This window comes from Balaenoptera physalus (genome assembly GCF_965194825.1).
Source record: "Balaenoptera physalus genome assembly, chromosome: 10".
Lineage (NCBI taxonomy): Eukaryota > Metazoa > Chordata > Mammalia > Artiodactyla > Balaenopteridae > Balaenoptera > Balaenoptera physalus.
In genome coordinates, this window is record NC_138889.1 from 100,603,193 (window position 1) to 100,615,909 (window position 12,717).

Genomic DNA, 12,717 nt, shown 5'->3' on the forward strand with positions numbered 1-12,717 from the left:
GAAATCAAAAGAAAGCTGGAGTAGCAATACTCATATCAGATAAAATAGACTTTAAAATAAAGAATGTTACAAGAGACAAGGAAGGAAACTGCATAATGATCAAGGGATCAATCCAAGAAGAAGATATAACAATCATAAATATATATGCACCCAACACAGGAGCAACTCAATAGATAAGGCAACTGCTAACAGCTATAAAAGAGGAAATCGACAGTTAACACAATAATAGTGGGGGACTTTTAACACCTCACTTACACCAATGGACAGATCAACCAAATAGAAAATTAATAAGGAAACAGAAGCTTTAAATGACACAACAGACCAAATAGATTTAATTGATATTTATAGGACATTCCATCCAAAAACAGCAGATTACACTTTCTTCTCAAGTGCGCGTGGAACATTCTCCAGGATAGATCACATCTTGGGTCACAAATCAAGCCTCAGTAAACTTAAGAAAATTGAAATCATATCAAGCATCTTTTCTGACCACAACGCTATGAGGTTAGAAATCAATTACAGGGAAAAAAACGTAAAAAACACAAACACATGGAGACTAAACAATACGTTACTAAATAACCAAGAGATCATTGAAGAAATCAAAGAGGAAATCAAAAAATACCTAGAGAGAAATGACAATGAAAACACACGATCCAAATCCAAGAACATTATTTACTAAACACACACATATAACAGAAAATAAATTGATAGAAACATAGCTTAGGGGCTTCCCTGCCGGCGCAATGGTTAAGAATCTGCCTGCCAGTGCAGGGAACACAGGTTCAAGCCCCAGTCCAGGAAGATCCCACATGCTGCGGAGCAACTAAGCCTATGCACCACAACTACTGAGCCCGTGCTCTAGAGCCCCCGAGCCACAACTACTGAGCCCACGCGCCACAACTGCTGAGGCCTTGTGCCACAACTACTGAAGCCTGCGCACCACAACTACTGAAGCCTGCGCACCTAGAGCCGGTGCTCTGCAACAAGAGAAGCCACCACGATGAGAAGCTTGCGCACCGCAACGAAGAGTAGCCCCTGCTCACTGCAACTAGAGAAAACCTGTGTGCAGCAACAAAGACCCAACGCAGACAAAAATAAAATAAATAAATTAAAAAAACCCAAAAAACACAAAACATAGCTTAGGACGAAGGCTATGGAAAAAGCCTCAGGGCTTTTTCATGGGAAAAGCAGGTCCAATACCAAATTAGGGCAAGATGCTTTTCTTCACTGTACAAAGAACAGAGAGTTGGTGCTAAGTCTGAATAGCTGAAACCACCTCACTCCCACAAAAGAAGATGCTTTTTTCTTTTGGAGAAGAGAACATGAAACTGCCAGAGCTCAGACTGCACTGGAAGAGGAAATATTATTTGTGGGATATTTCAGAAATAGAAGATGGGCTAGGTGAAATACAAGAACCAGACGACTGACCTCCTAGTCATAACCAGATTTAAAAAATAGAGAACACTGTCTTTTACAAAAAGAATTACATTTTAAAAATAAAATCAGAGGAAAGAGAACAAACAACATGATTAAGCAAAATGATGGTTTTGGGTCAAATTCCAGGTCTTTAACAAGAATTAATTCTAACAGTTTCAGGAGTTTTAAAAAATCCTCACTCATTTCTAGACTTTGGTTTTCACTCCATTAATAAAATTTTCAACCTGTCTCTTCTACATTATTCTGAAGAGATTTCAATTTAATTCTTGTTCAGATATACAGAACTCTTTCTTGTTCAGAAAAACCTGAATTGGTCTTTCTTCTTGATTGTATTAGTTGCTTTTGATACTAAGTATAGTACCAATACCCTGTTCTATTTCATTTGGCTACATGTGAAACACATATTCCAGGTACTTGGTTACCTCAAGTTTGTCTTACTTTTCCTTTACATAAAGGAACTTGATCTCAAGTAGTAATTTCACTCTTGGTCTATACATAAACCTCTTTGAACTAGATGACAACTACTTTCCCACATGAAAATCTAAACCTCATTTAGGTAACAGGAATGCTTTCACTGAGCCAAAGTACAGTGTGGCTGGAAAAGAGAGTAGTAATCAATCCACCAAAAACATTGGCCCATTAAAACTCCATCACTCTGACCCATGGGCCACCCAAAATGCTGCTTCTAACATTCAGTCCACACTCATGGTGACAAGAGTAAGTACAATGAATAACAAAACTGCTCCCATGTGAGGAACTAACTGGAAAACCTCTCCAACTCAATTCAACAAAGTCTGAAGAGAATTTAAAACCTAAGCCAATCAGATCATGAAACTGATTAACAAAACCACGATTTGCTCATCAAATAATAAAAAAGTAGAACTGGGGCAACATTAAAGCCTTAAAAAATACATGGAGGATTGTACCAAGTACTATTGGCAGTGGTTTTTTTTGGCTGAGCCTTGCAGAGTGTGAGATCCCAGTACCCTGACCAGGGATCCGATCCCATGCCCTCTGCAGTGGAAGTGTGGAATCCTAACTACTGCACCGCCAGGGAATTCCCTGGACTGAGTACTACTGAAATAAACAGTCACAAATAAACACTATCCTGACTTTAACGTTTATCTTGTTAAGTTTTAAAAAAAAAAAGTTTGTAACAGAAAACATTTACTAGGAGTAACACTAGGAATAAGAGGAAAATAACATGAGAAAGAAATGTATGTTTTAACCAGCTTCCTTCCTCCTTCAAAGAAATAAAATGAGCTACACAGGAGCTCAAATGAGTGTACTTAATTTCTGCTCAGAACAACTGGTCCAGAGGAAGAAGCTTGCGTAGATCAAAATCAATTACTTCATTTTATACAAATTCTCCTTGCTTCCCAGGAAAGAATTAAGAATGGGTATTTCAAGTAAATGTTTTTCAAGAGGAAGAAGGGCCATGGATGTAAAGACGTATATCTTTGAAACTGCTCTTGATCAGTAAAACAAACTGTACGTAAAAGGTTATCTAGGGCTTCTCTGGTGGCGCAGTGGTTGAGAATCCGCCTGCCAACGCAGGGGACATGGGTTCGAGCCCTGGTCCGGGAAGGTCCCACATGCTGTAGAGCAACTAAGCCCATGTGCCACAACTACTGAGCCTGCACTCTAGAGCCCGCAAGCCACGACTACTGAAGCCCGTGCGCCTAGAGCCCGTGCTCCACAACCAGAGAAGCCACCGCAATGAGAAGCCCGCGCACCACAATGAAGAGTAGTCCCCGCTCGCCGCAACTAGAGAAAAGCCCACGCGCAGCAACTAAGACCCAATGCAGCCAAAAATAAATAAATAAATTAAAAAAAAAAAAAAAAGGTTATCTAGCTCTGTGCTTTGTGACCACCTAGAGGGGTGGGATAGGGAAGATGGAAGGGAGACCCAAGAGGGAGGAGATATGGGGATATATGTATATGTATAGCTGATTCACTTTATTATAAAGCAGAAACTAACCCACCATTGTAAAGCAATTATACTCCAATAAAGATGTCAAAAAAAAAAAAAGGTTATCTAAATCTGTGGGAAGATGGATTGATTTTCTTCTTACCTGTAAAACTTTACCATGGACCACAGTTCCAAGGACCCCTGAACACAGTCTTGGAGTTAAGCCTGTGAACAACCCACGCTTCCCATCGATGCTTGCGATGTGCTGAGCTAAGAACACAAGTCGGAGATTTACATTCTAGTTGAAAGTAATGGTTACATAGAAATTTCAAGGAAACATGCTTTCTATATATTTTTTTCAGTAACTCCTATCACACCCTTCAATGTCCTCCAATTCCAAATAAATCAAAGACACTTACCATAACAAAAGAGACCTGGAAGCTGACAAACTTGCCGCCCAAAAATATTTCGTCCTATTGTTGGAGGAAGAGGCTCATATCCCACCTTTAGAAACAAGAGACTATATCAATACTAAGCAACATTCCCAGGAATGTCTGGGTTGCAAGGTCTTGAATAAAGAACAAATTTAGAGTTATAATTTTTAACACAAGTTAAAATGCAGTGTATATTTTCCAAGACAGTGATGAAGTATCATCCTTGTCAGTTGTGGTGTTTTGTTTTTTTTTTAATTTTGTCACTTGTTTAAGACTGGTTTCAATAAAGTCCAAGTTTTCTTTTGGTTCAAATTCTACAAAGTAAACCATGTAGCTGAGATAGACTGGTATCAATCTGAAAATAGAATAAGGGAATTTTTGTGTTAACAATGCTAGTTTACTGAGGACGCTCAAAAATATTTTCTAAAGAAATTCAAGCACATTTTAAATATTTGGACGAAGTGAGAAGACTAAGCCAGCATCAACTTCATATTTGGCTAGCAAAACAAACCACTCAAAAGGCAAATGCAGATACAGCTGGGGATAATTCATTTGGGAAATAATTACAAGCTAAGTCCATGTTAAAGGAGCAGACTGTCATGAACAATCTAACGAGTCATTTTAGAATTAATGTCATCATTTTATTTCTACAATATATTCAGACTCTTTAGTGCCAAAGGGATACTTGAGAGAATGAACGTTGTCGGACATGGTTTTGACTCTCCTGCTGTGATTCTCAACCTGTTCAATTAAAGAACTCCTGAAAGTGTCACTGTACAACTATTTTTAAAACTGAGTATTTGGGAATTTCACCAAAACCCCTCAGACACTTGGCAACACAAGCATGTTGTGCAATCAGGATTAAGGAGTTTTTGAGGCAAGAGCTCTGAATGTCATTAGAAAACCTTGCCTCCTGGATAAGGACTGAGTAATGGGCTTATATCAGATTTACTGCAAAATGCTTTTACCTCAGATATTATCTAGCTACAAATGTGCCAATTCTGTTTTAGATGTCACAATACATTTCAAAGATTTTGTTCTTTCTTTCTTTCATTTTTTGGCCACCTCTAGTGGCTTGAGGGGATCTTAGTTCCCAGATGAGGGATTAAACCTGGGCCTTCAGCAGTGAAAGCGTGGAGTCCTACCTGACCACTGAACCTCCAGGGAATTCCCTTTGTTCTTAATTTAAACAACTTATTTTACAATAGTTTTTTTACATACAGGTTCTGAATCCACAACGGTCAACTCAGCAACACATGATATGGATTAGTATCATTAACTCAAAAATAAGAAATGAGGCCTTCCCTAGTGTCTTGCATATTTTTGACAGAAAGGCAGATGGTGAGGACAGGGGTTCTATCCTTGGTACTATGCATGATGTAATTACGTCAACTCTCAACAAAAGTTAAAAAAATGAATGACCTGCCCGTCACAGGGAAATTCAGAAAGGCAACTGAACAATACTACCTAATGGTCTATCGTCAACTATAACCAGGTAAACTTGCCTGTGAATATAAAATACCATTTAAGAATTATTTCACAGTATATTAGAAACTAACATATATACTTAAACTCGATAAAACTTTCAGCTGAACTGATTTCACATCACTCTGACATGTGATTTTCACTGTCATGAGCCACATGGGCTGCTGTTGAAGAGGGTTCAGTGGATCCTTCCGAAATTTGACTCAGCAATCGCTTGATTATCACTTCTGAATGAACTCCTTGTGTTTCTCTGGGTATCTGGTGCTAAAATCTCAGAACAGAAGAGCAGTAGTAACAGCAACAAAAAAAGAGAAAACAAAAGCTAATAAAATGTTGGCTCCCCTCGAATTTCAAATTTGTCTTCAACAGATTTCACGTCTTGCGTTTGGGGCCGGGGAGGAGAGAAGGATGCTAATTTCAGAGCAGCGGAGAAGGAAAGGTTGGCAAGCCCTTGGCGGCGCCCAGCCAGGATCAACCTCAGGGAAGAGAAAACAAAGTTCAGGGGAGCCATCAGGCAGGGCAGGGCGGCAGCCGGATACCGGGAAAGGAGCGGGCCTCACGGCTTGGCTGGGAGGCGAGACCTCGGGAAGGCCCACGGGCAGTGGGAGCTCAGCGGGCGGTGGAAGTCGTCCCTGCCGGGAAGGAAGGGGCGGGCAGCAAAGAAGGAGCAGCATCTCAGGAGACTGAAGGCCCGGAAGGTTGGAGCCGGTTCTCAGGCGCCTTGGGCAGCGGCGACCGAACAGGGCGCCGGGCGAGGAAGGGAAAGGCGACGACTCATACCTGGATGAGCATCTTCACGTACATGAGCGGCTGGGACAGGATGGTGAGACCGGAGCCCAGGAGCACCTGACTGGCCGCGTCCGCCATGATGGCACCCGCGGACGGACAGACAGACGGAGCCACCAAGCTACCACGCCGATCCGGGATCACGTGCCAGGGCCGCCGGCTTCACTGGCCCGCCCGCGGCGCTGGAGCACGCACGCACCGGCGCGCGCCTCCCCGCGCAGTCCCCGCCCCGAGAATTGGCAAGGGCTCGCGAGCGGGCGCAGAGGTCGGGGCGGGGCTTGCGGGCCCGGGACGCATGCGTTTTGGGGTGGAATCCGCGCCCTCCACTAGGAACAGCAGTTTCTCCTGCGCTTGCGCAGGCTGGAAGCATCCGGGGGCAGAAGAATGGGCGTGGCGGTGGGGAGTGACCCTGACGGCAAAGGCAAGGTCAGAGGAGTGAAATGAATTGGAAAGGATTCGTCGATGTTCTTCGCCACTGCCCTTGCCCTTTTGGCATCAGCAACATAAGCTCCAAAGAGTATTCAGCATCAGAATCATGAACAATCTACTGGCCAACAAAACTAGATAAGTTTGAAAAATGAATCCATCAGGGGGCTGCTATACATGCACTCATTCATTCAGTTAATGTTAACTTCTCAGAGACGCCTTCTCGGGCGTTTATTTAAACTTACCTCCCCTTTATTTCCTACTCCATAGTCTTGAAACACTTACCATTGTCTGAAATTTATTTATCTTTTTGTCTCCTCCACCAGAATGTAAACCCCTTGAATCCAGGAGCCGGGACAGCCTTTGTTCCTTGTATGTTCAGTGCCTGGCACATACTAAGTGCTCAATAAATATTTATTGCATAAATGAACAATTACTTCAGTGATTACCAGGCTACAGGTTATTAGAGGCAAAAAGAAAATGGCATTGTCCTCAACCCTTCAGTCCCAGCTCACATGTTCTATATCAACGCTTAGGCAGAGCCTGGTGCAGAGAATAAAGTGCGAGTAGAGACTTGCATTTCAATCTTGGCTCTCTTTCGTATCAAAATGATTCAGAAGTCATTTTATCTTATTCAGTTTTCAATTTTTGTATCTAAATCTAAGGATAACACTACTACCTGCCTCTCAGGATTATTATTGAGCGTTAAGTGAAATTGTGCATAGGATAAGATTTTTAAAAACTGTATATTGAAATACAAATGTTAGTTTTAATTAATATTGTCCTGGATTCAGCATGGTGCTAGAGAGGCAGTTTACAGAGCAGGAGGGAGCCTGGACTTTGGAGTCCAATTGACCTGGTCCAAATTTCACTTCTACCAATTATTAACTGTGTGACCTTAGGCAGGTCACACTTCTTTGAACCTTAAACAAATGAGTATAGTAATGTCTGCTTCATACTGTTTTTGTGAGAATTGAATGAAATGATATGCCTACCCAGCTTGGCACATGGAAATATAATACCAAATTGTAGCTTTTAGAGTTAAAAGAAACTTACAAGTTGATTCTAACTAAATCCAGAAATTTTGATATCTAACCATAGAGACCATTTAGCAAGGGGACATTTTTTTCTGATTTTTTAAATAATTAATTAATTAATTAATTTTTGGCTGCATTGGGTCTTGATTGCTGTGCACGGGCTTTCTCTAGTTGCAGAGAGCGGCAGCTACTTTTCGTTGTGGTGCACGTGCTTCTCATTGCGTTGGCTTCCCTTGTCGGAGCACGGGCTCCAGGGCGCGCGGGCTTCAATAGTTGTGGCTTGTGGGCTCTAGAGCGCAGGCTCAGTAGTTGTGGCACACAGGCTTAGTTGCTCCGAGGCATGTGGAATCTTCCCAGACCAGGGATCAAACCCGTGTCCCCTGCCTTGGCAGGCGGATTCTTAATCACTGTGCCACCAGGGAAGTCCCTGACTTTTTTTTTTTTTTTGAAGTGTAGTTGATGTACAATATTATATGTTACAAGTGTACAACACAGTGATTCACAATTTTTAAAGGTTATGCTCTATTTATAGTTATTATAAAATATTGGCTATATTCCCTGTGTTGTACAATATATCCTTGTAGCTTATTTATTTTATACATAAAAGTTCATACCTCTTATTCCCCTACCCCTATCTTGCCCCTCCCCCCAGCAAGGGGACTCTTTATTCATGGATTTGTGCATTAGTGGTGCCAAGAAAATATCCACTGTGTTTGCCCCACTGTTGTCTGTGGGCACTGAGAGGTACAGAAACTCTTGCAAGAGTGTGTGGTTGCAGGGTGCAGCCTGCTCCACCGTATTCCCCAGTGGTGCAGGGCAGAAGCTGCCCATGAAATTTTGGGAAGAGCCTGCAGAGAGGGAACTGAAGTTGTTGGCATAAGTAAGAGAAGTGCAAAAGGTACAGGGCTACTAAATACAGCTGCCCAAGCTGTGCACTACACAAATCCAAAGGTGCCATTCACAAGGACTGTGATTTAAATGAATGGTGTTTCCTGGTCACAGTTCAATATGGTGACCATAAGATGGTTGTACCTGGTGACCCATATTCGGGTGGTGAGAGGAAAAAGAAAAGTTAAAAGGGGCAGAAATAATTGGGAAAGGAAACAAAACTAGAACAGCATAGTGTCACTGAAGTCAAAGGTTTGGAAAAGAAAGGATGTCAGTAATGTCCTGCCAAGAGGTCAGTAATAATAATGAAGCCCAGAGAAAGATGAGTGGATTTGTTGGTTAAAAGACTCCTGGGCTGGAAGGCAGTCTGAGAGAGATCAAAGGTCCTATACCTTTTTTCCCATTTTCCAAATCTGATTCTACCACTTGGCTAGTTGACAGCCTTGGATGAGTCATTTAAACAGCTTGTGCTGAAATTGGGGTGAATAAACCCTCCTTCACTGGCTCATTGTGATAAATTTCAAAAGCTACCTGGCATTCCTTATTCCCCCTCTTTGCTTTATTTTTCTCTCTAACCTTTATCACCTTCTAAAGAATTATATAATTAAGGACCTCCCTGCTGGTCCAGTGGTTAAGAATCTGCCTTCCAATGTGGGGAACACGGGTTCGATCCCTGGTCGGGGAACTAAGATCCCACATGCTGTGGGGCAACTAAGCTCGCACGCTGCAACTACTGAGCATGCGAGCCACAACTAGAGAGCCCGTGTGCCGCAACTACAGAGCCCTCGTGCTCTGGAGCCTGCGCCTGCCACAGTAGAGAGAAGCCCGTGTGCTGCAACAAAGAGCCCATGTGTCGCACTGAAATATATAGCAGGCTGGAATGAAGATCCCGCATGCCTCAACTAAGACCTGACACAGCCAAAAAAAAAAAAAAGAATTATATAATTAATTTTAAAGTTTGTTCTGCACCCGGCCCCCCATCATACTAGAATATGAGGTATAGGAGGGCCGGGATTTTGTCTTTTTTTGGTTCACTGCTGCATTCTCAGTGCCTAGAACCATTGCCAGGCACATAGTTACTCAATAAGTATCTGTTGGAATAATTATTCCAGTGGAAACCTCTGGAATTTAGAGAGAGAGTGTATCAGTTTCCCTCCCAGGTCCAGACTGCTCATTCTTCCTCTGAGTTCCTTCCTCTTCCTCAGTTAGCTATAGATAAGATTATATCTCACAGTCCTCCCTCATGGATGTTTTTAAACTGCCTTAGTCTCAAGTGAAATACTCATCTGTTCTCTTAATTAGGACATTCTGTGTGAGGTGACATAAAATCTCACCCAAACTGGCTGAGGCAGGAGGTGAGGAGATGAAGGGAATTAAGTCAATGGTTTCAGGCATGGCTGCATCCAGTATTTTAAAACATGTTGCCTAGACTGGGCCTCTTTCTCTCAGTTCTGCTTTATTCTTTTATTTTTTGAAAATAAATTTATTTATTTATTTATTTTTGGCTGCGTTGGGTCTTCGTTGCTGCGCACGGGCTTTCTCTAGTTGCGGTGAGCGGGGGCTACTCTTCATTGCGGTGTGCAGGCTTCTCATTGCGGTGGCTTCTCTTGCTGCAGAACATGGGCTCTAGGCGCGCGGGCTTCAGTAGTTGTGGCACGCAGGCTCAGTAGTTGTAGCTCACAGGCTCTAGAGTGCAGGCTCGGTAGTTGTGGTGCACGGGCTTAGTTGCTCTGCAGCATGTGGGATCTTCCCAGACCAGGTCTCGAACCCGTGTGCCCTGCATTGGCAGGCGGATTCTTAACCACTGCGCCACCAGGGAAGCCCCTGCTTTATTCTTTATTGATTTTATTTATTCTCAGATAGGATTACTCCTCAGGGAGGTGTCCTGCAGCTTCTGCCTTATACTATCGCGGTCCTGAGACCTGACAAAGGAGCTAGTCTCAACCCAAAAGTCCCAACAAACATGCTGGGGATTTGGATTGGATTGTATACACACTCCTAAATTACTCACTGTGATCAGGGGGATGGGATATGCAGCTTAGCTGAGAATAGGCCACATGCCCTTCCTTGGAGCTGGAATGGAGCTTACGTTCTAGTGGGGAGCCCACCCAAAGTACATGACTGAGAGTGGCACAGTTTCCCCCAAAGGAAAATTGGGGTGCTGTTATCAGAAGAAAGGAAAATGACCACTGGACAGGCAGAAACAGCATTATATTTTTAAACTAGAATGGTGCTATGAGAGTTAACTTATGCCTGGAATGTGGTAGGTTTTCAATAATTGTTGGTCCTCACTGTTTAATCAGTCAACACAGTTATTGAACCAACTGTAATACCAACACCTCATATTTTTAGAACAGGTTACAATTTCCAGAGCTTCTTCACACATTATTATCTCATTTGATTGTCATAACTACCCTATGAAGTGAGCAGGCAAGGGATTGTCCCTGCTTGTTTGTAAAGAGATGATCAACTTTAATGAGAAGACAACTTCAGAAAGGTTAGTGACTCTACCAAGACAGCTGGTAAGTTATGCTCTTACAACTAGAAATACAACTGCCAAACACAGTGCTGGGAACTGAATTTCATATCACATGGCTCCTGCAGAATGTATGATCTAGTTAAGGACAGAAAGCTAAGATCCATGAACGTGTTGAGGGCTGAATTGTATCATAAATGCATAGAGAGGGAATTCCCTGGTGGTCCAGTGGTTAGGAGTCTGCACTCTCATTGCCGAGAGCCGGGGTTCAATCCCTGGTCCGGGAACTAAGATCCCATAATCCACACGACACGGCCAAAAAAAAAAAAAAAAAAAAAAAATTCACAGAGAACAAAGAAATCTTTGAGAGAAGAGTTAGATCTGAGTAGGCTTCTGAGAGGAAGCAGGACTTGAGCTAAGGTTTGAAGGAGAGCAGATTCACTCATTCATTCATGTATTCATTCTCTCACGCAGCAAGTATTTTTTGAGAGCCCTCATCTAGTGGTTGGGTCCTGTCTAGAGAAACCCACATGGGCAGTGCTTGAGCAGCAAGGAGCATGATTACAATGGAAGGAAATTTGTGTAGCAGGGAGGGTTAGGACTGAGGTAAAACAGGTGAGGGAGGAAGGTCTGGGATGTTATTTATTTATTTATTTATTTATTTAGGCTGCACTGGGTTTAGTTGCGGCATGCGGACTCTTAGTTGAGGCATGCATGTAGAATCTAGTTCCCCGACCAGGGATCGAACCTGGGTCCCCTGCATTGGGAGCTCAGAGTCTTACCCACTGGACCACCAGGGAAGTCCTGGTCTGGGAAGTTTTGATTGTGAGGCCATAGGGAGCTCTACTGGCTTTTTTTTTTTTTTTTTTTTTTTTTTTTTTAAATAGTTTGGCAGATTTTTTTTTTTTTTTTTTTAATTAATTAATTTATTTATTTATTTATTTTTGGCTGTGTTGAGTCTTTGTTTCTGTGCGAGGGCTTTCTCTAGTTGCGGCAAGCGGGGGCCACTCTTCATCACGGTGCGCGGGCCTCTCACTATCGCGGCCTCTCTTGTTGTGGAGCACAGGCTCCAGTCGCGCAGGCTCAGTAGTTGTGGCTCACGGGCCTAGTTGCTCCGCGGCATGTGGGATCTTCCCAGACCAGGGCTCGAACCCGTGTCCCCTGCATTGGCAGGCAGATTCTCAACCACTGCGCCACCAGGGAAGCCCTCTACTGGCTTTTAAATGGGGAACAGGCAGTACAAGTGGGAAGCCCACTTGACTAGAAGTCAGAAACCCAGAAGTGCTGCTCTTATTTGCTTTAAGACCTTGGGTTCACGTCCCTCTCCAGGCTTGAGTTTCCCCGTTCAACAAAATAGCAAGGCTGAGGAGCTCCAGTGTACCATGCAGGTGAAGATCTCTGGGTTTTTAGGACTTCAGCAGAAGACGAGTTCTGGGCTCACGACAGGGATGAACTGGACAGCAAAGATGCCATCCTGCTTCTTTCCCAAGACCACCCTCATCTGCAGGCCTGCTTTCCAGCTCTGCTCCTCCCTCCCCAAACAGGAACCATCCTCTCCCCCAGACTTTTATCTTGCTCGCTCTCCAATACTAACACAGTCAGAGAAGGACAAGAGGGGGTTCTTTTTCTATGGCTCTCTTTTTGGAGGAAGAAAACTTTTCCCAGATTCTTCCCCTGGTAGACTTCTCCTCATGAATCACTGGACAAAAGTGGGTCACCTGCCACCCGCTGACCCAATGGTTGGCCCAGACCAGTGGTTCTCAACAGGGGGTGATTTTGCCCCCTGGGAGACATTTGGCAATACCTGGAGACAGCAATAGTGCAGCTGTTGAGAAA

At 43.3% G+C, this 12,717-nt stretch overlaps 1 protein-coding gene across 3 annotated transcripts in view; it reads right to left on the minus strand.

Annotated features, from left to right (window-relative positions):
• MTCH2 (mitochondrial carrier 2) overlaps positions 1-6,988 on the minus strand; it is a 43,500-nt gene extending 36,512 nt beyond the window's left edge. Inside the window, exons 1-3 of one of the 3 annotated variants that reach the window (XM_082475937.1) lie at positions 6,049-6,988; positions 3,769-3,853; positions 3,513-3,619 (exon numbers count right to left, since the gene is read on the minus strand). In XM_082475937.1, the coding sequence (XP_082332063.1) occupies positions 3,513-3,619; positions 3,769-3,853; positions 6,049-6,135 (279 nt within the window). In that variant the 5' untranslated portion in view covers positions 6,136-6,988. The other 2 variants (XM_082475938.1, XM_082475942.1) reach the window with 2 other exon arrangements.
• Between the last annotated feature and the right edge of the window lie 5,729 nt (positions 6,989-12,717).